This window comes from Eutrigla gurnardus (genome assembly GCF_963514095.1).
Source record: "Eutrigla gurnardus genome assembly, chromosome: 2".
NCBI lineage: Eukaryota > Metazoa > Chordata > Actinopteri > Perciformes > Triglidae > Eutrigla > Eutrigla gurnardus.
In genome coordinates, this window is record NC_139916.1 from 27,458,828 (window position 1) to 27,483,565 (window position 24,738).

Sequence of the window (24,738 nt, forward strand, 5' to 3'; positions counted from 1 at the left end):
ACTAATGGAATGTGAGGTCAGGATCCCAAGGTCTTCCATGCTGAGACTTATTATTTAGGGGCCCAGGGCCTCACTGATAACAACGTAGGAGCCCAGGGTCAGATAACCGGATGATGAATACCATCATTCTTCATGGGGGAAGAGCAAGTGGTTCTTTTCCATGAACAAGTTGTATTTTTCCAAGGCTTAAACCGTAATTAAATGAGATTACTGGACAGGCGGAGGTGGAGGTGAAGTGGAGTTTTCGAACTGACAGCTGACGGGATCTGGTTTGTGGCACATCTGATTGGTTAAGTGGAAGAGTCAGCATCCAACCAGCTGACTGATTTGGAAGCAGGCATTTGAACCGACATCTGTAATTATGTTTTCGTTTATTTGTTTGTTACAAGTAGGAATGAAACACGGGACATGCCGGAGTATGGCGCTAATGTCAAGAAACAGGTGCACTCTTCAAAGTGTATATGATCTCTGAAGAAACAGAATGAATTTGATACAGAATGAGTCAGACTTGTGTCATCATGAAGGTTTTGCATGAAGGGATGTCACACAAGGCAGCTGCTGGTAAAAAGAGGAAGAGGAATCAGAGCACGGAGAATGCAGACAAAAACAAACAAAAAAAAAAAAAGAAAAGAAAAAAACCCTGTGTGTACAGAGAGCGCATGCCTATCATTTTAACCTGATAGTGACGCGGAAGTATGGAAAACGAAACTTAAGGAGAGACGGGGTGTCTCCGGAGAGAGGAGGCTGCTGCTGCAGGACTTCAGTCCGAGACCTGGTCGCGGTCAGTCAACACGATGCTGTTAATCAGGTAAGCTTCCATTAACACGGAGGACATCCACGATATGAACCTTTATGAAGATGAGCCTGTTTGACGGTAATCATTATGAGAAGTATTATTGTTGTTATCACGGTGATAACCCTATTATTAGTATTAGTATTAGTATTAGTATTAGTATTAGTATTAGTAGTAGTAGTAGTAGTAGCAGTAGTAGCAGTAGCATTATCGTCGAAATAATAAACTTGACTGAGAGTTGAGTTAAGACTGATTTGGAATCAGACAGCCTATTTTGTTATTTTAAAAAATCCACAGCTTAACAGTTATAATTATCAGTCTCTGCTTGGTAATTTGAGCCTTTTGAGCCACTGAATTCATTGTGTGAGTCGGTGCTAATGTGTCTCATGGTTGCTGTGTTATTGTATTAAGAAAATGGGAATTTGCGCCATCTCGTGGTCTGTAGAGGCAAACTGCGGGTCATTGACATGAGCGACCGGGGGACAGTTTAGAATAAGGAATACTTTCCCGTGTTTAGCTCCACTGTATGGTCCGTTGTACCGGACACAGTTGTAGGCTACGTTACGTAGTGACGTACACCAAAATAAAGGAAAAGAAGATGATCTGTGCGCGTGCGTGTATATGTAAGCGCGCACTTTCCCGTTAAAAAGAGAGAGCGGAGGCAGAAAGAGTCGGACAGAAGGTGGACTCATGCAGGCTGAGCTTTACTCAAATAATACGTCCGTACGGCTTGCCGAGAGCCCTCCGCCTCTTCCGGTTCGCTTGCTTCCCTAACCGTCGTTGAAGCGAGTTATCACCCGTCTCCGTCAGGTCGTTAACCGCTAACGTACACGGTTACACACATATTTAGACACATGACTGAAGTAGACACACACGTTTCACCATCTCACCTGTGAATTTAATTATTCGGACTTTTGTATCTGTATTTGAATGTTTAACGTCTGTACTTTTCCGTCTTCTCGGTAAGGTCGAGTCACAGGTAACCATGGAAACAAGCACACTCTCCTTCCTGTTTGTCTAGACCCTTAACTATTATGCCGGAGTCTTCTAATATAATATATAAATACTAGATTCTGCTGACAAACAAACACAAAGTGGTGTAAAAAATAGTTAAATATTAATAATATTATTAATATTGTTATTACTTACTGGTCACAACCTACTAGGGGAATTTAGAGTTTTATTATTTTTTAAAACATAGCCATATATCTAATACTTACATCTACTAGGCCTATATGTAAACTGACTTCATTAATATACATAAAGGATGGGAAGAACTTTTCATGTCACTATTATCCTGGCCAAACTAATCTGCAATTCACGATATTATCCTCATAATCATTCAGTTCTTTACTTAAAACTCTTAAGACAACACTTACATTTCCTGGTATTAATATTATAATACATTTTGTTAAGAAATTGCATCACAGATAAGACATCTTTTTTTTGTGAATATCCTTTATATTCTAAAAAAAATAATCTTAAATAAGATGATCATTAATCATCCCTGTCAGTCTCCCTTCATAAGTAAATGATGAATACAAAAATGTATAGATTTTTAAATTTATAATCTATATTTCACTTGTCTACCATGATAGTGAGCTGGTCACTCCTGACGATATTTACAATTATCCTAAAATGGTAATTCACCAGGATCGACTTAAAATAAGTGTTGTTGTTTGTTTGTTTGTTTGTTTTAGTTTTTTTAATCACAATATAATTCTATATTGTCCCATCCCTAATACACATACCTTATGCATACCTTTGGCTATTTTTATGGATATCATGGATTATGCAGGAAATTGGCATAAGAACTTAATCCTTTTTTACCTTAATGCTGTTTAGCTTCAATGGTCATGCAATACCTGGGTAACAGGGGGATGGGGTTGGGATTAATGAATAGCTTGTATTTGTAGTTTTTATTTATGTTTTTGTGGGTTGTTTGTGTTCTTATTCATGCCTGCTGCCTTGTAGTGCTGCAAAAAAAAAAATGTAAGTTGATCGACCAGCCGTTCAGTCTATGAAGTGTTAAAAATTGTGAAAATGATTATCACACTCTCCCAGAGCCTAAGGTGATGTTCTCTGAATGCCTCTTCGGATAGTCGGCAGTCTAAAGCCTATAAAGACTCATATGTTTATCACAAACAGCAAAGAGAGGCAGGTTCTTACATTTTGGGAAGTGGAGCTAATTTATATTATTGCTTGAGAAATGACTGAGCTGATCTATCGACTGGTAAAATGGCTTGCAATTCATCTTTTCGATTAACTGAGCAGTTAATTGAGTATTAATTGCAGCTCCATCACCTTGGTTATCAGGGTTAGTGGACTGGGGGGAAGACAACAAAGGGATTGGGGAGCAAGACATTTTTGGATTATAGATTTGCCTTGCTTTGCCCTGTGATGTTGCCTCCTCTACATAAATACACAATAAATAATTGATCACAAAAAAGCAATTGACTATCTGAATTAAATATATTGAGCAAACTTCTCATCATATCTTCTCTGCTGTTTTCTTTTTCAGACACAGTTGGACATTTCTCTGACTCTGGCCTTCTGTTTAGTCGTAGATAAGGACAAGTTAATATGACTTGTAACTAAAGCTGGGTCTGTTGTGACCGGCTGCAAACAGTAAACGCAACTGAAACCGTGGAAATTGCTTAAGCTCCAAACAAATTGCTACAGGCTGCAGTTTTGATTCCAGGTGCTGACTTCAGCATTATGAATGTATCACAATGTCAGCTACTGAATCCAAACTGGCCCCACTTTCATCAACATATGACCTCAAACTGGCATGTGCTCAGTGCTCCGTTCAGGAGAAAGAAATTACCTATACGTTAAAATCAGTCTCCCACCAGTGTGCACGCAATCTCCTGCTCTGCAAAGGCAAAGTTAGCAGCAGATGGAGGCCGGTTTCCAGGCGGCCCGCGTTTCCAAATCCGAGTCAGTATGAAGTGTGCCGCCACTTTGTGGAGGGCTCTGGATGCACGTACCACAAGAACCGGTGCACCTTTGCCCGGAGTGATGAGGAAGCTGCCGTTTGGACATTTGAAAAGCGTCACAGGTTAGACCATGTGCTTCTCTGTAGTCTCATAGCCAAGTCTGAAAGAGGATCTGATCTGCCTGATAACACTGAACCAGTGGGTGGCCTCTTGTCATGGCTAGATTTGAAGGCTGTGTGTGATCTGTGTTCTGTCAAGGAGGGGGAAATAACATACACAGTTCAGCCAGTTATTCACAAGTGCAGCAGAAATCTGCTTCTCGCCAAAGACAAAGGTTCTCACCAATGGAGGCCCATCTCTGACCCACCTTTATGTGGAAACTTTGGTCGGAATGTTTTGTACCAGGCGTGTTCCTTCTTTGTTGAGGGCTCGGGATGTACACAACATGGACAGGATTGCACATATGCCAGAAGCAACGAAGAGGCCACCGTATGGAACTATGTTAGAGACAATGAAATCAATAATGGCGACTTGATCTTGAGACTCCCAATTGAGTCTGAGCCGATTCCGATGACACCAGAAAGTGCAGCTGAAAAGATACTCCAGCAGTTTTCCGGAGAATTCATTGAAGTCTGCAAAAACTGCTTTGAAGATCGCCCACAAAAACTAACAGCCAAAAGCCAAAATTCCACTTGCTCAGGAGATGCAGCTCACACCTGGGAGCCGGTCTTAGTGTATCACCTGTCAGAGAGCAGTAGAAAGCACATCTACAGTCAGGTGCGGCCGCTTCACCAGAACTGCCAGTTTAAGTACTGCAGTCACGTCAGGCAAGCAAAGCCCTGCTGGCACCAGCCCGGCCACTGCAAGTCTGCACAGAGCGAGGTGGAGATGGCCGTATGGAAGGCGGAGCACAGTGGGCTCTCTGTACGGCCTCATCTCCTTCAGTTGAGCCAGCGGGAACAGAAGGAGCCCAGAAAGGTCAAAATATACTGCAAAGTCTGCCTCGTGGCCTTTTCCTCTCCGGAGAGCTTCTACAAGCACTGCACCTCTTTGGAGCATGCCCAGTTACTCTCTGAGGAAATCATCACCAAGTGGAGAGGACGACAGCCTCCACACAACCACCGATCTGAGTTTCGTCTCTGTGAGAGGTAAACGACTTCCTTTACATGTTTGATAATCATACTGTAGAGTTATTGAGATTCTTTATCACTATGTTTCACTACGGAGGAGCATCATACATAACTGAGAACTTAGAATCGAGCTGAATTTCCAGTTATCTGTCTTCTGTATTATTTCTATCTTCTGCATATTTCCCAGTGAACAGGATAGACAGGTGGCTCATAATGTTGGGAGGAATTTGATTTGATGGTTGAGAATATTAGCTCACAACCTTTTAGCTCTGTGCTGCTAAAAGTTGGAGGTTGGTTGAATAATGGATGTCATTTTTATTGAAATAGTTGAAATCTGTTATTGTTGAAATTAGTTGGCACCAGGCTGCAACCTCAGTTCTCATAAGTGATTTCTCTTGCATTCTCTTTGCTGACCATCAGAGGGCGACTCCTCTAGTTGCAAAAATAAATCTGATTTCAGCGGTGAATTAATACCGATTTGGTGCTGTAGTGCAGTCGTTCCCAAAGTAACCAAATCACCAAATAAATTATCAGAATTTGTTCCATAGTATTTTATTTAACATTTATATCTGCAGTAAACCTTTATGCCACAAATGTTCATATTATTCTGCTAACAAAGCCTACCTATAACGCTGAATCTAATATTGAATGCTAACGTTCATTCTGTCTATTTTTCTGATTAGAAGAAATGAAAAGAATGAAACAGTTTGTTACTGTTTCCTAAATTAACTTATTTGGTCTCAATCATCAAGTATTACACATGAATAAAAAGGCGTATACATCTCTTCAAAATGTCAAACATGAAAGTGAAGCATAATACGGTGTTCAATGTATTTTTCAGAACTAAATGAAAAACAAGTTGGAAGGATGATTATTTAGTCTTCTGTCAAAAATACTGATTGAATTGTTTCTCATTTTAGAAAAGAAAACGTGTCTCCGTTTAAAAAACAATAAGTTTCCTCTCACCTCCTCGTGAAAGCTGGTGACAGTGCTTTGCATTTACTTTGACGGATCTGTGCTGCCTCCTGCAGGACAACACTTGAAATACAACACACTTCATGTTCTGTGCTGGGATTTTATTTTAATGTGCCCTGTAACATTTATGCCACAGTGAAAACTGCTTCAATCAGTTATTGAAAGCAAACGGGTAGCTAATTGTGCTAGTTTGATCGCCATATTCTTATTGTTTGGTACCTTTAATGCTGCCATTTCCTCCTAGACCACAGACGTGCGAGTACGGCGACAACTGCCCAGAAGCTCATTCAGAGGAAGAACTGCAAGAGTGGTTGATGCGTGCTGAGGAGGAGAAGGGGATCAGAGACAACATCGGAGCCCAGGGTCTCATGTCCTATAATGAAAGGCTCTTGCAGGAATACCAAAACAGCAGTAATGAAGTACACATTGTGAGTACGACGCTCTTCTCATTATTATCTCATTCTGTTTAAACTAGTTGATGTGGCAGGATGTGTCGGTGGTTCAGTCAACTGAGACGCACACCATGTTCTCAACGAGTCTTTATTACATACAGTCTTTCTAGAAGTCATAGCAAAGCTTATCAGTCCTGGAGAGAAGAAACCTGAGGTACTGCCTGGCCTGAAACGAGGACAACACATACATACTGGAAGCACATTTAATAAGAACAGATGTTCTCGTCAAGTGTGAAGTGAACATGTGCAGGTCCTAGGACCCAGGCAGTCACTCATGTTTTGGGGATCTTGAATGGACTATAATGCATATGTTATCATGACTGTAGAATGTTCCATATAAATCTCTTTATCCTCACATTTATAGAAAGACTACATTAAAGCCTAAATTGGGTTTTCATTCACAAAATGTATAAAAAACTCGATATAGGTTGTTATAACTATATCACATAATTATTAGTGGCTTCGATCAAAAGCATTTGGTTAATAGAGTAAATACATGTTTTTTATATTACTAATTGACGGTTACTCTTCAGTTCCTCGCTGTCTTTATTTACAGTATTTGAATTCTCTATTTTCAAATGTCGAACAGATATCAGAACAAGTTGACGACGTCAGCATCTCTTGTGATGAAGATTTAACCCTGGAGTGTCAACACATCGAATCAACACTGCAATGGAACTTCCAAGTTGAAACCGAGGTAAGATGCTTACAATATGCCATGGAAATGTGCAGCTCCTGAACATCTGACCATCAGACCAGTGTCTCACAGATTCAGTTGGTTGATACATGAAATAAAGTGGAAGTGAATGTGTAGCGATGGATATAGATGTATGTATGTATATATATATATATATATATATTAATCACGATTAATGGCATTAATGTCATAGTTAACTCACAATCAATCGCACATTTTTTATCTATTCTAAATGTCCCTTGATTTCTTTTTGTCCCATTATTTTGTAGTTTGTTCAGTGTTGTTCATCTTACTTTTAAAAAGTAATTACCGTAGTTACAGTTACAAATTATTTCTCCTAAAAAGTAATTGATTTTGTAACTCAGTTAGTACATTGTAAAAGTAATTAGTTACTCAGCAAAGTAACTGATGTTATTTTTTTATGTTCTATAGCGCTATAAGCATTATAACGCTTTAATGTCAAAGATGTTTTATAATATAAACATCTATTGAGTTCAAATCCAAGTGTTCAAATGTTCTAAAATACTATATACAGTGTTTTTATTCTTCAATCAGTTCATATATTATATAATCAAAATCCTCTCCCGACGCAAAGCTGCTAGAATCACTTTTATTTCCGTATCGATTAGGGTGACAAGGAAAGGACAGCAATTTTTTTTCCAGAGTTGGTTCAGATTCTGGAAAAAGTCGGAGACATGTATGAGAAACTCCGGGTTTGTTGAAGCAAACCTGCCAGCGAGCAGGTTAGGTTCACAGAGTCAGTTACTATGGAAACTGACCTAAAAGGTTGAGTTACCTCTCTTTCTGGAACAGAAAACTCAGAGCATCCCTCTTCTCAGGTTTAACAAACTCAGAGTTTCAGGAAAACCTGCTTACTGGAACGGGCCCCTGGGATAGTTGTTTGTGTTGTATATTTGATGAATATGCTTTAATTGATAGACTTATGGAGAAGGGGTAAGACTAGACACGTGAAAACATCTTCCTACTCCTTTTCGTACATGTTAGATTTATTCTGTGGTTTATTTGTTGTTGTTGAATTGGTGTTGAGTGCACTTTGTACTTTTCACTGTTTTAATTTACATGTTTGAAATAAACAAACCAAATAAAATGTTTTGTCTAAGTTTTCTTAATTGCCACTTGTCTGTATGTACAGAGACAACTTGTCCATGTGGCGCTGCTGAAGCAAGAACCAGGAGCTTCATTCACCCTTGGTGACATCAGTCCCATGACCTGTATCTACGCCTCCGGTGAAGACTTTCTCAATGAAGACAAGACCTATGACATCACTGTGTCTTTCACGTCCCTCAACCCAGGCCTGTATGACCAGTGGCTAGTGCTAGATTTTGACATGAGGCCAGTGCTCTTGAAGAAACTCAGAGTGAGAGTCGGACAGCTGTCGCTGGATGACATTGAACGACCAAGTACGAACGGTGCAGCCACCATTGAAAGTGCCGAGCGTTGGCATCGAGGGAACAAGGTTATCATCCCATGCTTGTCCAGGACAGAAGAACAGGAGCAGCTGTTAAAGGAGTACAAGCCTCTTCAGATGAGCTTCCTGTATAAATCCTACAACAGTCAAACACCTCTGAGCAATGAGAACTACAGAGAAAGAATGCACCACTTCCTTTACAATGAGGAACAGGCAGAGGACAACATTGTGTCAAGGTAATATCCTCACCTGTAGTGTTTTCCTTGAATGATGTTTGGAATTTGTACAAAATCTAAGCTTTTTTCTTTATTCATTTTAGACTAAATGTTCGTGGAGAAATAACAACATTGGATACGCTGAGCAGTACGAGTGTGGCTTCTCAGGGAGAGCTGTTCTGTGCCGTCTCAATTCCTTGTAATCTCACACCAGACACCCCTGAGGGACTGGCACTAAAACGAAGCATCCAGTGTGGCCTGATTGCCCCTTTGTCTTCTTGTGGTCAGACCTCCAAGGTCTATGAAGCCATCATTCTGCCAAAAAAGACAAGTGAGAACAAAATGTATTTGCAACTGTCTAAAAAATGCTGCTCTGATCTCACACTCAAAAGCAACGAGTCATATCGAATGGAGGTGCAGTTCCAGCTGAATCGCCACAGCTTTTGTGCCATGCACAAGACTGTAGACCTCCTTCCTGATACCAAAATGGTGCTACCAGACCTTCAAATCTGCGGAGTTCCTGTGAATGACGTCCACTACGAGAAGCTGAATAAAAAGCAGCAGTCAGCAATTGACTTCATCACAGGAGATTCCGACGTCCAAAAATATGTGGCGCCGCTCCTCATCTATGGACCATTTGGAACTGGGAAAACATTCACCCTGGCTAGAGCAGCCATCGAGCTTTGTAAGCAGCCTCACAACAAAGTGCTCATTTGCACCCACACCAACAGGTAATTTATTATTGAAAAAGTTTGATGAAATATTGATTGATTCATTTGAACACGTGTTCTGGGTAAGGTGTAGCCAAAACGCGGTGCATATTCCGTATTATTGTAATCTGAGCTCTCAGCTGAAAAAATGCTTCGGTGGTGCTTTTGGTGAATATGATTATGTATGACTTTCAAATATTGAAACACATGCATTGTTATACATATAATAATTAATCTGTTAAACTTTAAAGCCAAAATGGACGAGAAGTTATCAAAGTGCTCAGAATCACCAAATTTAAACATCTACAACACGGCTATTCAATTACTTTTGAATGAGGGCCGGTTGATGGAAATGATCCTAAATGAGGGGCTGGAATGATGAGCATCACATAAATCGCTACAGATACTGTAAAACACTACTATGACATATGAGTGCATACATTGTCTTTATTTTATCAAGTAAAATATAATTGAAAGGGTTAATTCAACAGCTTAACAGTTCAAATTCAGGTAGAAATAGGTTAACTCAGAGTTCCACATTTTATCAAAAAACAATCCTTATTTAATGAACACAGGCTGCCTCTAAGTGCTAACTAAGGGCCCACTCACACCAGGGCCATTCAAACTGTACCGTGCCTTTGTCCACTAAAAGGGCCAGCAAATATACACATTTACAGGCCGGATCTGACGCGGCCACCAATTGAATAGCCCTGATCTACAGTTTCACCCCAAAATGAGAAAACTATATAGCCCACAAAGAAAAAAGTTGATCCACCCCTGATCTAAGTTGTACCTTTTGTAAAGAAGTCTGCAAATAACAACACCAACATTTTTGTTTTCTTTCAGTTCTGCAGATCTGTACGTCAGAGTTCACTTCCACCCATCTATCAACGAAAAAAATGATAGACTGAGGCCAATTCGAATAAAAGCAAACAGTAAAAGTGGTTTGATTGCCACAGATGAAATTACTTTGAAATACTGTTTGCTATCAGAAGATCGTCATTGTTTTGTACAGCCTACAAAAGCTGGCCTCGATTGCCACAATATAGTCATAACCACCACAACAATGGCAAGACATTTTCATGACCTCAAGCTCCCGGAGGGATACTTCACCCACATTCTAATAGATGAAGCCTCTCAGATGCTCGAATGTGAGGCGTTGATGGCCCTTTGTCTCGCTGGGCCAAACACCAGAGTGGTTTTGGCTGGAGATCACATGCAAATGGGACCCAAGCTTTTCTCAGTTGATGATCATCACCGTTCAAATCACACACTGCTTAATCGTTTGTTCCACTACTATCAAGAACACACGTGTGACGCTGCCCGGAAGAGCAGGATCATTTTCGGTGAAAACTACCGCTCAACCCAAGAGATTGTGGAGTTTGTCTCCACCCATTTCTACGTCGGTAAGAATGACGTTATCAAAGCTGAAGGAAATATTCCGGCTCCTACAAATGGCCACGCCCTGAAGTTCCACCATGTTCGTGGAGAGTGTCTCTTGGACACTTGGTCTATGTCTTGGTATAACAAAGAAGAGGTCGCCAAAGTGGTTGAAGCAGTGAAGGAGATTCTTGAACACTGGCCGTTGACCTGGGGGAGCGAGAACCAAAGCTCAATCTGCGTTCTATCAGAAGGAATCCAGGTAAGTTTCACATTTTTGATTGTGGAAACAAGAGAAGACAGGAGTAAGAGTGGCAAAACCAAAATGTTAATTACAGCAGTGATAAAAAGAATGTCTTTGAATACTTGTCGTTATAGAGTTTTAATGGCTTAATCATCTCAATATTATTTTACTATTTATAGGTTCGGCAAATTAGGACAGCACTTTCGAGAGCAAGTCTTGCTGGAGTCCACGTTGAGAATCTTGCAAATGTGCAAGGTAATTTTTATTAATCATTAAGAAGTCCTGGATGATTATCCATCATGTTATTTTTTTTATTTGTAAAACAGAATTTGTTACTAAGGACTTGGTTAAATAAAGTCAATTTAAAATATACTTATACACATTTCCTTTATGTGTTAACAGGCAAACAGTTCAGGGCTGTTATAATGACAGCTGTGCAAACACGCGACAGCTTAGAAACATCTCACCTGCCTGGTCTGGAGCTGTTCAATGATGCCCGTGTTTTAAACACTGCAATAACCAGGGCTCAGTCCCACGTGGTCGTCGTTGGAGACGCTGCTGCCCTCTGTTGCTTTGGGAAATGCTCAGGAGTCTGGAAGAGCTACATAGACCATTGCATCAGCAACAACAGTGTTGCACCACAGCATTTCACAAAAGATTTCTTTGAAAAAGACATCATGGAAACGGCAAGATTTCAAAAGCTTGAAAATGTGGATGAAAGCAACATCCTCAACGATGCAATTCTTCAAGAATTGAAAGATGAATATGAAGAGCTGGGAACAGAATACAGTTTAGATGAAGACGGATTGAAATATGAAGACTTTGACAGCCACAAGTCAAGATCATCATACAATATGGGCGATGTGGATGCAGACCGTTTGGAGTTCTGTGCAGGAACAACAGGGGTGTACGATCAGGGAAAGTTGGTCAGGGAGAGATATAACAGAGGTTATGTCCAACCATTTCACAACCCTACCGAACGCATCAGCATCAAGGGAAGGGCAAACCTGGGAAAGTGCTTCACTGGAGACGAAGTTGTTGTGCAAACAGCAAAGGTGGTCCGCATCACCAAGGAAGCTGAATCAGCCCGTGTACTCGTGTGCATGCTTGAGGATGAGGATTACAGCAGATCGAGACAGAATTTGGAAGAAAAATTTGTCAAAAGGACGATGGTGCCCATTATAAAATCTGCACCCAAAATACGCATACTGATCAGCAAGAAAAAACGGAATCTCCTCCCAATATGGGAGCAAAAACATGGAAGGTGGACGCCTACAGCATATAGGCGTCTTGATGAAAAGCTGAAACAAGAAAATGTGTTTGTGGTTCAAGTAATTGCCTGGAGAGAAAATTGTCATATTCCATTGGGGAACGTCATAGCTATTCTTCCAATTGGAAGTTCTTTAACTGATGGACTAAACATCCTGAATGAAGAATTCAAAGTTGCACCCGATAGATGTATTTCAGACGAGGTTCTCTCCTCCAAAGATGAAGACAGGACACACAGAGTGGATTTAAGTGAGGAAAAAACGTTCACTGTTGATCCAGAAGCAGCAAAGGACCTGGATGACGCCATCACTGTCAAAGATATTGGAGACCACTATGAGTTGGGAGTCCATATTGCAGATGTGGCAAGCTTTGTGAGTCCAAGTGATGAACTAGATGAGTACGCCAAGCAACGCGGTGCTACATATTACCGCAAGGGGGTAGAGCCGATGCATATGTTCCCCCCTGACTTCAGCACTGGACACTTCAGTCTTTTGCCAGGTGAAGTTCGCAGGGTGATTTCATTAATGTTCAAAGTAAACAAGAAAACAAATGAGATCATTGGAAAGTCCAAATTCCAACTGTCATTGATCAAGTCTGATCGTAAGTTGTCTTATGAAGAGGCAGAGCCCATCATCTCAGAAAGATACAGAGACAGACCTAAGTTTGATTCTGTAGAAGACTGTGTCACAGTGGCTTATTGTTTTGCAAAAGCTCAAAGAAAGATTAGACTTGGGTTGGATTGGGTTTATTCTCAACCCGATGATACGAGAACGCCTGGAAAGCGCAAAGCACATCTGATGATCGAAGAGCTGAGTGTGTTATTCAACAAAATTGCATCTGAGACTTTGATTGGCTCAGAGGAAACCAGGAATTGCACACCACTTCGTTGTCAGGCAAAACCAGATCCTAACAAGATCGATGAGTTCAAGAAGAAATATGGCGACTTAATACCGTTGTCTTTTAGCGTGCGGCACAAAGTTAAGCACGAAGGACAAGCGCCAAACTGTGAAAACTTCCGCATACTGACAGAAGTGTGGGAAGATATCCAGGCAGCTGCCAAAGCAGATGATATAGACAACATGGTGGACCTGATTGCTGCAGATGACATCCATGCTTTGCTCCGGCCAGTCACTGAGCAGTTCAGAAGGTGCTCCAGTAGAGCTGAAGTCATCTGCTCCAACTCCTCTGCCAAAAGTCATGTTGGGCATTATTCTCTGAGCCTAAGATCTTACACACAAGCATCCTCACCAATACGCCGGTACCTGGACATCATCTTGCAGAGACTTTTGCACTCCTTCATATGTAACAGGGCCGCTCAATACAGTGCACATAACATCACGACTTTGTGCAGTCAGTTTGAGGACAACATCAAAAATGCCAAGGCATATGAACAAAAGGCTGAGCAGATCTTCTATGCAGTGAGCATGAAACAACAAAGCGCTTCGAAGCTAGCCTTTGTTGTTTGTCCTAACAGTGACTGTTTAACAGTGGCACTTCCTTTCAACAAGAACATATTTGCAGAGAGTTTATCAATTATGTACAAGGATTTACAGTTGTGTGACCAACCTGTGCTTGATGAAACAAATGACTGCGTCACTCTCACGTGGAAAAGGCGTATCTATGCAGTTGATACCATGCAAATCCACCAAGAGCTGAATATGCCATACTGCTATCCCTATGTTGAGCTTCCACTGGAAGTATGGAAAGCCACTGTTCGAGCAGTTGATGAAGGAAACTGGCGTGGTGCAAAGCTTCTTACAATGGATGCTGATACAAAGCGAGTGGAAAAGCAAAATATTCTGCCTCATTGCAAGACTAACACCTCTGAGAAGCAAGAGGAGCAGGAGCACGAGGTTGACATCACGCTCCAGTTACAGAGAGGTGACACCCTTCAGATCCAAATTACTACCGAAATAAAACGAGGTTACCACATGCCTGCGGTTCAGTTGGTGCGCATCAAACCAAAGTTTGAGATCTGCGTGAACCATGTCCAGAGCCCTATCACATGCTTCACCAGAGCTGCAGGTGATCCAGCAAAGATGTTTTATTGTGACCTCGAGGACTACGTACAGATCTGGAAACCCATGTGTGAGATGGAATCCGCTTCCACCGCAGTGGATGAAAGTGACAGCATAGTCATTGAGAACCTGGAGGTGAAGTTCATTCAAGAGCAGGCTGGCATACTAAAGGGAAGCTTCTTCTTACCTCTGGCATGGATCGATGAATGGGCCATTGAATGCAACCTATCAAAGTGCTTACTGTGCATACGGAAAAGAGGTCTGAAGTTGACTCTCGATCAGAAGCTGGCCCTGGAATCTTTTGCACTTGTGGACCCAAGAGAGTTCACGTGGGTGGCTCACGGTGTGACAGGAAATGTCACAAAACAAAAAAAACCTCCAAATGAAGGAAGTGAAGTGGAGTTCTATGTCAATCACCTGCCGATGGAGAACATTCCTGCTTGTGTCTTTCAGAAAGACAATGGTTTCACAGTTGAAATCATCCCAAAGCTCCTGCCTGACATGTAAGTTCAAGTGTACTTCAATTTGACCATATCAATCTAACATTTTCTTCTACTTTTTATTCATCTCTAACTTTTCTTGCATTGACATTGATTGTATATGTTGATATATATTTTTTCAGCTTTAAATTAAACTGTTAACATACAGTTTGATCTTCTCTTTTTTGCAGTCGGAAAGAAAATGCTTTGGACAACATAACATATGCATGTAATCTTGTCAAGACTATAGCGCTGGGAAAACACATTCCAAAAGAAGGTATGTCCATGAGTCAGCAGTATGTGACATCAACTATCTCAATATATGTCAGTCACACAACACACGTTAGAGCTGCATCATATATGGTTTCAATCAATAGTTGCATTGTAGGTCATTAATGTTGACAACATTAATAATCTACAGTCTCGATAGGCCCGCCAGAGTTTCATAATGAAGCGAAAATATTTAAAGACTCCTCCACTCAATATGGAACTGGGTATTCAAATGGGTGGGTCAGAGACGGAAGCTCAGTGTGGGCTCTGTGTGCTGGCTGGCCTTTGCTGCAGGTGACCCCCGACTGGCTCTAGGTTGGCTTGGGAAGGCCCAGGTTGCAGGGGGCTCACTGCTCCAGTGTAGGTTTACAAGAGCACAGCATGTTTTGCTTCATTTTGTTCACCAGATTGATGCATTTCATTTTAAAATGTACAAATATTTTTCATAACCTAATTTATATTGCAGAAAAAAAAATATTGCAAAATATTTTTTTACAATATTGTGCAGCCCTAACACATGTTGTACATTCCTATTTTGTTTAGTAAATTAGTAAATTGCTTTATACATTATACAAAGCAATTTATCCCCAACAGCAATTTATATATATACTGTATATATATGCAATAATTTGTCTCTCCTGGATGCAAATGTACAACTTTCTAGTACAACCCCTGTGGCACTACTCGAGGAGACACCTACCAAATGGACTGCCGCCGTTTAACCCGAGTCAGCATCTTGCTGTGCAGAATGCGCTGAATAATACCTTCACACTCATACAGGGACCGCCTGGTAAGAGCTGGAAACTATATTCACGGTGACGCTTCATGTGTCTGCAAAGGTTTACGCCATTTTCCCTATTTTGTATCCCAGGCACTGGAAAGACAGTAGTAGGTGTGTCTATAGTGCTCCGTTTCTTTGAGCTGAACCGTGAGAATCCAAGGAAACTGGACGGCCCAGAGAAGAGCAAGAAGCAAGTTATTCTTTACTGCGGTCCATCCAACAAGTCAGTTGATGTTGTTGCAGGCAAGTTACTTAGTTTCTCTGTTGACATTTCAGCTGCATTTCTTACAGTTACTATAACCCATGTTTTTACTGCTGTAACACAGAGTACTTGTTGAAGTTTGTGGACAGACTAAGGCCCCTCAGGGTCTACAGCCAACAAGTGGAGATGCTTGATTACCCTTACCCAGACGGCGCTCTTCAGTTTTCCCGAAGGTTGCTCCGAGGGGAACGTGCCAAACCCGAGCTCAGGTTTTGTAATCACACCGTTTGATGAAATTCAGTTTTGAAAAATGTCTTAATTAGTAACCAACACTGATGTATTTTGCATGGTTTTAGGAGCATCACTCTGCATCACCTCATGCGAGAGGACCAAAACCCTTGTTCTGGTAAAATCAAAGATTTTGACGAGCGCATTAAACTTGCCCTTGAAGCAGGAAACAAGCTGACCGCTGAAGAAGTGAAAGAGTAAGTCCAGATACAATATTGGTTTCACAAACTTTAAAGCTGCATTTCAATGCCACCTATTCGTGGAAGGGAATTCATATATATTAGGGGTGTGAATCTTTGGCTTTACAGCGATTTGATTCGATTAACGATACAGTAGTTGGCGATTCAATTCAAGGACGATTTTTTTTTGTAACGATTCGAATCTGTAAACCACGATTCAATTCAGTAACTTGTAACCAAAATTCTATATCCATGAAATAAACATCCAATAATGCGAGTGAGACTATCTGTATTCTTCTGAAAGGTGAAAAAATAACATATTTATTCTAGAAAAAAGTAGTCCTGTATAATATTTTATGCTGAATACAAAAATGTAATTAAACACTGCTCAGTTATTTTTAACATTTTTCAATAGACTACATGCTGGCAGGGAAGAGAGTGTCTTAAAGGTCTTAAAACATTAATCATAAGTAAGAATCATGATTAATCCGATTAAATGCATTAATATTGATTATTGGTGAAGCCAAAACGATTCATTCTATTTATTTATTTTAGCAGATCGATTTAGTAGAATCTATAGGACTGACGATCGATTTATCGATTAATCGAATGAATCGTTACACCTCTAATATAATTCATTGTTAGCTTTTTTTTTTTTTTTTTTCAAATATTTTTGTCTCAATTGTCGAAGTTCCTTTGAATTATGAACCATGATTTTTAGGTTTCACAAGAGAAAAGATTTAAAGGATAAAAACAATTCAAACCAATGCATTTGTGGATCGAGCGATATCAGGACAGTCTCAAAATACACTCACAAACAACCCATTTGTGTGTGCATCAGATCAGAAATACATTTGTAAACCTTTTTAATATGTGGACTAGTTTGGTTTGCATTGAAAAATATTTTTCTGGAGACATTTATATATAAATCACAAAACATATTTTTGAATCATTCTATGTGCATTCATAAATAGTGAGACTCCATAATATTGTGGAGATCAGATTCCAACTGAACTGAACTGGTTCATGGGCCTAAACTGACTCACATAGGAACAAAACGTCATGCAGCACACTGTCAGAAGTAAACATCAAGGCCACTAAAGTCACCAAGTCAGTTAGAAGTGACGAACCCTCTTGGATGAGAGGAGAAACGTCTTCAAAAAACTGAAGTCCAGTTTAAATTTGGCTACAATAAAGCTTCCAAAGATTGCCATGACCTGGATGAATGAGAATCTTCACCGAAAAATTCACGCTATAAGTATAAACTGTAATCTATATATTATTTGCCTGCAGTCTGAACATAGCTATAGTCACAATCTGCCAGCATTCTTTTCATATAATGATTTACAGAATATGACTTAACACCTCAAATATTTCCAGACTAATTACATTCTCAGAGGAATGCTGTGATGTTGGTGAAAAAATATTGTTGATATATATATATATAATATATGTTCTAAAGTAATAATAATAAAGGACTACAATTATGTGACATTCATAGTTTTAAATGTTGACAAGATGATTCTATTCAGAAACAGTTTCTGTTATATTACTTGAAATCCTCATAACATACCGACTGCCATCAATAAATGAAATGTGCTGACATGAATAGGGCTGGGTATCGCCACTGATTTCCCGAATCGATTCGATTCCGATTCACAACGTCCGGATTTGATTTACTCTATGATTCGATTCAATTCAATTCGATTCAATATTGATTCCGTTGGGGATATTTCAGTTACAATACCAATTTTGCTTGGATATGAAATAGATTCTCATAGAACTAATGCTGTAAATTGTACAAGGAACCCTCTAACCTAGTGCATTATTAAAAATATTAATGTTTACATTAAGAAATTACCCCAAATGGGTCCTACATCCCAGGGAATGTGGTGAAAAGACTTGACACAATGAGAACAGGTCTGAACAGCACCCTGGGATAGAGAGACAAAAACCTTCAATAGATCAACAAATCCCAGATGTTTGACTTTTTGTAAATATACACGCCACTTCCTGTGGCGTGTTATCTGTATGCAATTCGAGCTATCCTTGTGTATGTGTACGTTCTGAGCGAAACCACCCATCACATCTGCGTGTTTGTCAGCGCCCTCTAGCGAAACGACCCATCACATCTGCGTGTTTGTCAGCGCCCTCTAGCGAAACCACCCATCACATCTGCGTGTTTGTCAGCGCCCTCTAGCGAAACGACCCATCACATCTGCGTGTTTGTCAGCGCCCTCTAGCGAAACGACCCATCACATCCGCGTGTTTGTCAGTGCCCTCTAGCGAAACGACCCATCACATCTGCGTGTTTGTCAGCGCCCTCTAGCGAAACCACCCATCACATCTGCGTGTTTGTCAGCGCCCTCTAGCGAAACGACCCATCACATCCGCCTGTTTGTCAGCGCCCTCTAGCGAAACGACCCATCACATCCGCGTGTATGTTAACGCCCTTTAGGGTTAGGGTTAGGGTTAGGGTTCGGTGTTGATAAACACGCGAAAAGGCAATTGTGCGAAGTGATAACACGCCATAATAGCATACGAGTTGGCGTGTCATACATACGCCACTTCATGAGATCAGTCTGATACTGTATACATTCAGAATGTAATAATGATTACTGATACCGGCCACTACCGGCGCTTATTTCTTTTTCCCCACTTCAGGCAGTGGTTTGATGAGACAGTCCTCTTAAAACTCTTAGATCTCATGTTTTTTTAGCATCGTTAACAGTAAGTGAGCATGTTGAAGACTTTATTTGGAGCCCTAACTGTGGATTTATTTTTCCTCCTAGATACAAATTACTTCTAGGGGACGCACGGAAGCATGAGTTTCAACAGCATGACATCATACTGTGCACATGTACACAGTCTTCCAGCCCGAGTTTGACTTCCACAGTCAGCGCACGTCAGATCCTCATTGATGAATGTGCAATGGCTACTGAACCCCAGGCCCTAATCCCACTAATCTGCAACAAACCAGAAAAGGTGTGCTTTACATTTAACCATCAGTATTGCATGGTGATTTCCATTAACACCGTCTGAATGATGAATGTTTCCCTCTGTGTGCCTTCATTTATTTTCAGAAATTGTGAGTTTTAATGTGAGAACATCTTTTATCATTTGTATCATCCTTATCAAACATATAATGGTATTTAAAAAAAAATTTAAGATACCCTGGAGTGCTTCTCTCCTTGTGCAGGTTTAACTAAAAGCACTCAACCTTTTGTAACTTAAGGGCAATTCTTATTGTTAAAAGAATTGAGGACCACCTTCCCGAATAAATAAGGAAAAAAAAAAAAAACATAACATAATAAAAAGGGCAGATATTATTAGCACCTAGATGTCAGAAGCCAATAACACTAACTGCAATTCTAATTCCTTACCATATCACTTTCAGATTGTTTTGATCGGGGACCACAAACAGTTACAACCCATTGTGAAGAATGAGCGTGTGAGGAGGCTGGGGATGGCCAAGTCTCTGTTTGAGCGCTACCATACAATGCACAAGGACAAGGCAGTGATGCTGGACACCCAGTACAGAATGGTGAGAACATTAAATACACACTATACATACAGTATATGTATTCATGTATATGTGGATTTATTTTCGCAAATGAGTTTAGTCTTTCAAACTATCAATTATGTGCCTTTACAGCATGAGGACATATGCAAGTTCCCGTCACAGGAATATTATGAGGGAAAACTGAAAACTGGTGTCAAGCAGCCGAGCAGCGTCCTGCGTGTTGAAAACAAGACCATGCCAATCGTCTTTGGAGACATCAAAGGAAACACCATCAGTCTGGTTGTCCACACAGCCAAGGGCAATGAGAACTCTAAAGCAAACCAGGAAGAGAGAGACAAAGTGGTACTGTATTGGGCACTCTCAGTTTCCTTGTAGATTTTAAACATATTGAAATATATGTGTAAAAGTTACTATAGTCATTACAGCTAGGGTTGGTAATGTGAGCAAGAGAACACTATTTAAAAATAATCCAACCTAAAAACTGTAATGAAGTAGAGTGCACGCAGGTAGACAGGCAGGCAGTCGTCCAATCATTTCATTTGGGCCAAATGAAATGAAAAGCTTATTAATTTCCTGGGACAGACATAGATAAACTCATTCATTGACTGCTGTCGGGATATAAAGAGAATCTCAACAAATACAACAAAAATGTTTCTGAGGAACTGTAACACCTTTCGTGTTAACCCGATAGTACCTACGAGCCGAGTTCCCATTCACATATTTTCATGTGCATTTTGAAGTATCGCATTAGAAAGCCTGTATGGAATAGGCTTGGGCAGCATCTGTTTGTTAAAGTGATGGTTCGGAGTAAAATGCACCCTAGGTAATTTCCACCATGACATCCAGCCAAATACCCCCTCGGAAGCATTATTAGCGATGGTCAACATTGGTCAAGATAGGGCGATCAGCCGAATGGCTTAGTACTAGCGCGATGGTACATACTGTATATCTCGTATATTTCCCCACTAATAATGCATGGAATGTTACCAAACTTCTGCAGTAGTACACATAGGGTCTGTACTCACAAAAAGAGGCATTTGAAAGTTTGTAATGATTGATTTTTCATAAATGCTTGTATTATCATGTCAACCTGATAATAGAAGCATTTATAAAAAAAATTAAGCAAAACCTTTTCATACTCTCACGTGAAACTCGTGAACACCAACGAAGAAGAAGAAGAAGCTGGGTAAACACGGAAGTGCCGTCTACGCAACAGCGGTAGCTTTAGCAGTAGAAGCTATCAGGCAAGTGTTCTTTTAAATAAACTCCTAATGTACTTACAAACTTTCAAATGCCTCGTTTTGTGAGTACAGACCCTATGTGTACTACTGCAGAAGTTTGGTAACATTCCATGCATTATTAGTGGGGAAATTTACGAGATATACACTATGTACCTTACTTAGCGCTATTACTAAGCCATTCGGCTGATCGCCCTATCTTGAAACAATGCTGACCATCGCTAAAAATGCTTCTGAGGGGGTGTTTGGCTGGATGTCATGGTGGATATTACCTAGGGTGCATTTTACTCCGAACCATCACTTTAATACCTTTCTGACATTTCACCAGGGGGTTTACGGCACACGGTATAAATCACAAACTAGGGAGGTCAACAAGTCTATAGGTTCAGTAACGTCTATATAACCAATTGAGCTGTTCTGACAGGACGCACACACGCTTATTCAGTCGTATCCTGTAGCACAAACACATGGCTCTGCATCAACATCGTGTCGCTCTGAGCGGATTAAAGTTCTAAATCGATGAGTCATCTGATCGGCTTTTAGAGAGACTAATGATTAAACTATTTGGAACAAATATCAGCTGATCTGTGGCTGTACCCGTAACCAGATTTAAATGTGGCAATAAACGTAAAGCAAAGCCAACAGAGATAAAACAAGACATTCACCATACATAACTTTACAACTGGATGGATATAACCATAAGTTATATTCATCCAGGCTCATTGCTGTCAGTGGAGCGCCGGTGAAAAAAGGAAAGCACCCCACTGAAAACAATATCTGACGACCGCTCTCCATTTTCATATCATAGATGAGTTAAATGACCATGGTGACTTGTTTTATTTCCAGTTTGCGACTTATATTTCTTCTACTCTGTTTAGTAACAGATTACAGCTGTGTGTAGCCTATAACACCAACTTCTGACCGAACTACGCCTGAGCCGACTTCCTTCGCTGCAAACCAGTTGATGGATATGCTCCTAATTCAAATTTCTTTGTTAGATCGCTCGACAATTATATGGAATCACGACAAGTGACCCGATTTATCCTTGCTTTTAATCACTGGTTTCACTTTGGTTCTTTTGCAGATCGACATCGCTGAAAAGCTGGTGACGGTTGCCAAAATCGAACAGCAGAGCATTGTGATTCTGTCGCCCTACAATGCCCAGGTGTCAGAAATCAGAGAAGAGCTGAAAAAGAAGAAAATGACGGACATCACGGTTACCACAATCACTAAAAGCCAAGGTGACAGCCTGACTTACCTAACGACAGATCCTTGACTGAATGAGGGGAAAAAATCGGCATACATCAGATCCACCACACACACTTCTTTAAAAAGAAAATAGTTCACTTCTCAAGCTGGTTGAGGAACGTTTGATGACAAGCAATCCAGCAGATAAAAGGCTATTTTTTAAATAGAGTCTGGTTCAGTGCCGACTCCACATGAAGCGCACCTGGGCAACATTACATCACTTCCTGTAAACTTCACAGAGAGCAAAGAGGATCTGTTTTAACTGAATATGCTCTGGTCTGCTCAGATAAAAACACTGAATCTGTGATGCTTGTGATTGACAGGTCACTACTACAGCGCCGGTACCGCGGCCTCGCTACCGTCACTACCAATGTATTTGAGATGCTGAGATGACTTTAGCTCTTAGCTGTAAAGTCGACCTTGAATTATGAAGCTAATTAGCAGATTCACACCAGAACCCAGGAAAATGTAGATCCAGTAAACTTGCTGGGGGGCACCCACTCTGCTGCTTGTAACCATCAGATCCACCTGTCTCACCTCCACAGTCCAAATATGGTCACTTCCTTCCATGGTTTCAAAAATTCCAAGATTGCGACGGCCAAAATGCCGAACTTGAGCCGAACTGTAGTCCACAAACAAACGCTGTGACGTCACCATGACTACGTCCATGCAACTGACACGCAGCTTTTTGTCTACTAGGAAGTGAATGGCGTTACGTCATCATATCCACAGTGTGCTCTCTGCCAAGTGAAGAGATCGAGGAAGAGCCAGAGCGAGCTTGGTTGTCAAAACATCTGGGCTTTGTGAGGGATCCCAACCAGATCAACGTGGGCATCACCAGGGCCAAGGAGGGACTGTGCATCATCGGTAAGATGAGCAGCTTAGCTCTTATTTATATACATGCATTATTATAGAATAGGATTCATCACTCAAATTGTTTGTGTCCTTTCAAAGGGGATCAGGAGTTGCTGAGCTGCTCGAGATCTTGGGGAAATCTCCTGAACCACTACAGGCGTCATAGTGCGGTGACAGATGTGAACAAGATTTCAGTGGCTTGTGCTACATAGCTGAACTCATCTGGACTTGATACCTACAAGCAGGACTCCAGATGCAAGAGCACGGCTTCATGAAATATATACATGTTTTTAGTTCCTTCTATGATGTCGCACTGACTTTTTATGCCCTCTTTTTACAGATTTATAGTATATTTCTGTTTTTTTATATTGTATTTGACAGTTTTTAATGTGTTCTGATATACATGCACATTTCTCTGTAATATGTATGCATCTGTAAATAGGAAATCCCACAATTTCTATATCAGCTGTATGAACTGCAGAATTTTATTATTATTAGATTCAAGACATTGTTTTTAAGAAAAGTTGTCGGTAACCATAAATACTTATCTAAAGTAAGGGCAGAGAGACAGACACCAAGTGCAGCTGTATTAATTCATCTTCAGGTTTATTTTTAATGTATTTACCACTGTGAAGCATTACTTGTGAATGACACTTAAGCTGCCTCACCATTTAGTGAGTCTAGTCTCTGGGGATTTTTTAAATGTTTTTTAAGATGTTGTATGTATTGTTGTTGTATGGGATTAGTTTTGGCAGCAGAAATCTTAATAAAACATTTTCATTGACATTGATGTTGGGGGGGGAAAGCATTTTTTGGTGCATCTTTCAAAACCCCTATTTTCATTCCTGCTGGTAAGATGAGTCCCTTGACAGGATGCTCACATTCAGGAAACACAGGCTTGGGGCTAACAAAAGCTAACAATTCCAATGCTAACTGATAGGTGCTGCTTTATGGCTGTGAGGGCAAAGCAACAGGGACACGACCCAAACGCACACTGGTGACGTTCAGGGATTCATTCACCACATTAATGTAGTTATTTTTTACACAAACAAGAACCAGGTGCGGATGGACAGAGTTTCACATGTATGCAGACTGTGTGCCCACAAGTGTAAGAATGTATTTAACATTTTGTTTCTTGCATGAATTTCATATTTTTTTGCACTGTACTAAAAGCAAACAATTAGGACTTACAGTAAGTTAGAATCCCATTATAATGCAATATAATTGATCAAAATGTGTGACACATGGACTCTATAAGAAGATTTATGCTGCTGCCCACTGACATGGTTTTAAAGCTATTGTTAAATTTAGATCAGGGAAATAAGTTTTTTTTCAACGGGGCATGCCCCCCCAACCCCCCCTAGCAAACTCAGTTTTTGGACCTTGGTATTTCTAAACCTGTGTACGGCCCTGGTTATCAACTG

At 40.5% G+C, this 24,738-nt stretch overlaps 1 protein-coding gene across 1 annotated transcript; it reads left to right on the forward strand.

Moving 5' to 3' along the window:
* The first annotated feature begins 591 nt into the window (after nucleotides 1-591).
* On the forward strand, nucleotides 592-24,098 carry LOC311021744 (3'-5' exoribonuclease HELZ2-like). The gene is made up of 20 exons (XM_084022512.1): nucleotides 592-808; nucleotides 3,315-4,880; nucleotides 6,082-6,265; nucleotides 6,879-6,986; nucleotides 8,140-8,651; nucleotides 8,735-9,361; nucleotides 10,187-10,982; nucleotides 11,144-11,219; nucleotides 11,367-14,754; nucleotides 14,922-15,007; nucleotides 15,665-15,790; nucleotides 15,872-16,024; nucleotides 16,108-16,252; nucleotides 16,340-16,468; nucleotides 19,243-19,435; nucleotides 19,848-19,994; nucleotides 20,106-20,315; nucleotides 22,296-22,452; nucleotides 23,159-23,326; nucleotides 23,414-24,098. The coding sequence occupies exons 2-20, from the start codon at nucleotides 3,526-3,528 to the stop codon at nucleotides 23,524-23,526; spliced, it is 8,673 nt and encodes a 2,890-aa protein (XP_083878638.1). The 5' UTR covers nucleotides 592-808; nucleotides 3,315-3,525; the 3' UTR covers nucleotides 23,527-24,098.
* Nucleotides 24,099-24,738: the final 640 nt, after the last annotated feature.

Excerpts from the sequence above, each read along its gene's own strand:
- LOC311021744 (XM_084022512.1), top strand. The coding sequence starts at position 3,526 with ATGTCAGCTACTGAATCCAAACTGGCCCCACTTTCATCAACATATGAC. Across the intron at positions 8,652-8,734 it reads GAGGACAACATTGTGTCAAG|ACTAAATGTTCGTGGAGAAA; the intron begins GTAATATCCTCA and ends TATTCATTTTAG. Across the intron at positions 15,791-15,871 it reads ACTCATACAGGGACCGCCTG|GCACTGGAAAGACAGTAGTA; the intron begins GTAAGAGCTGGA and ends TTTGTATCCCAG.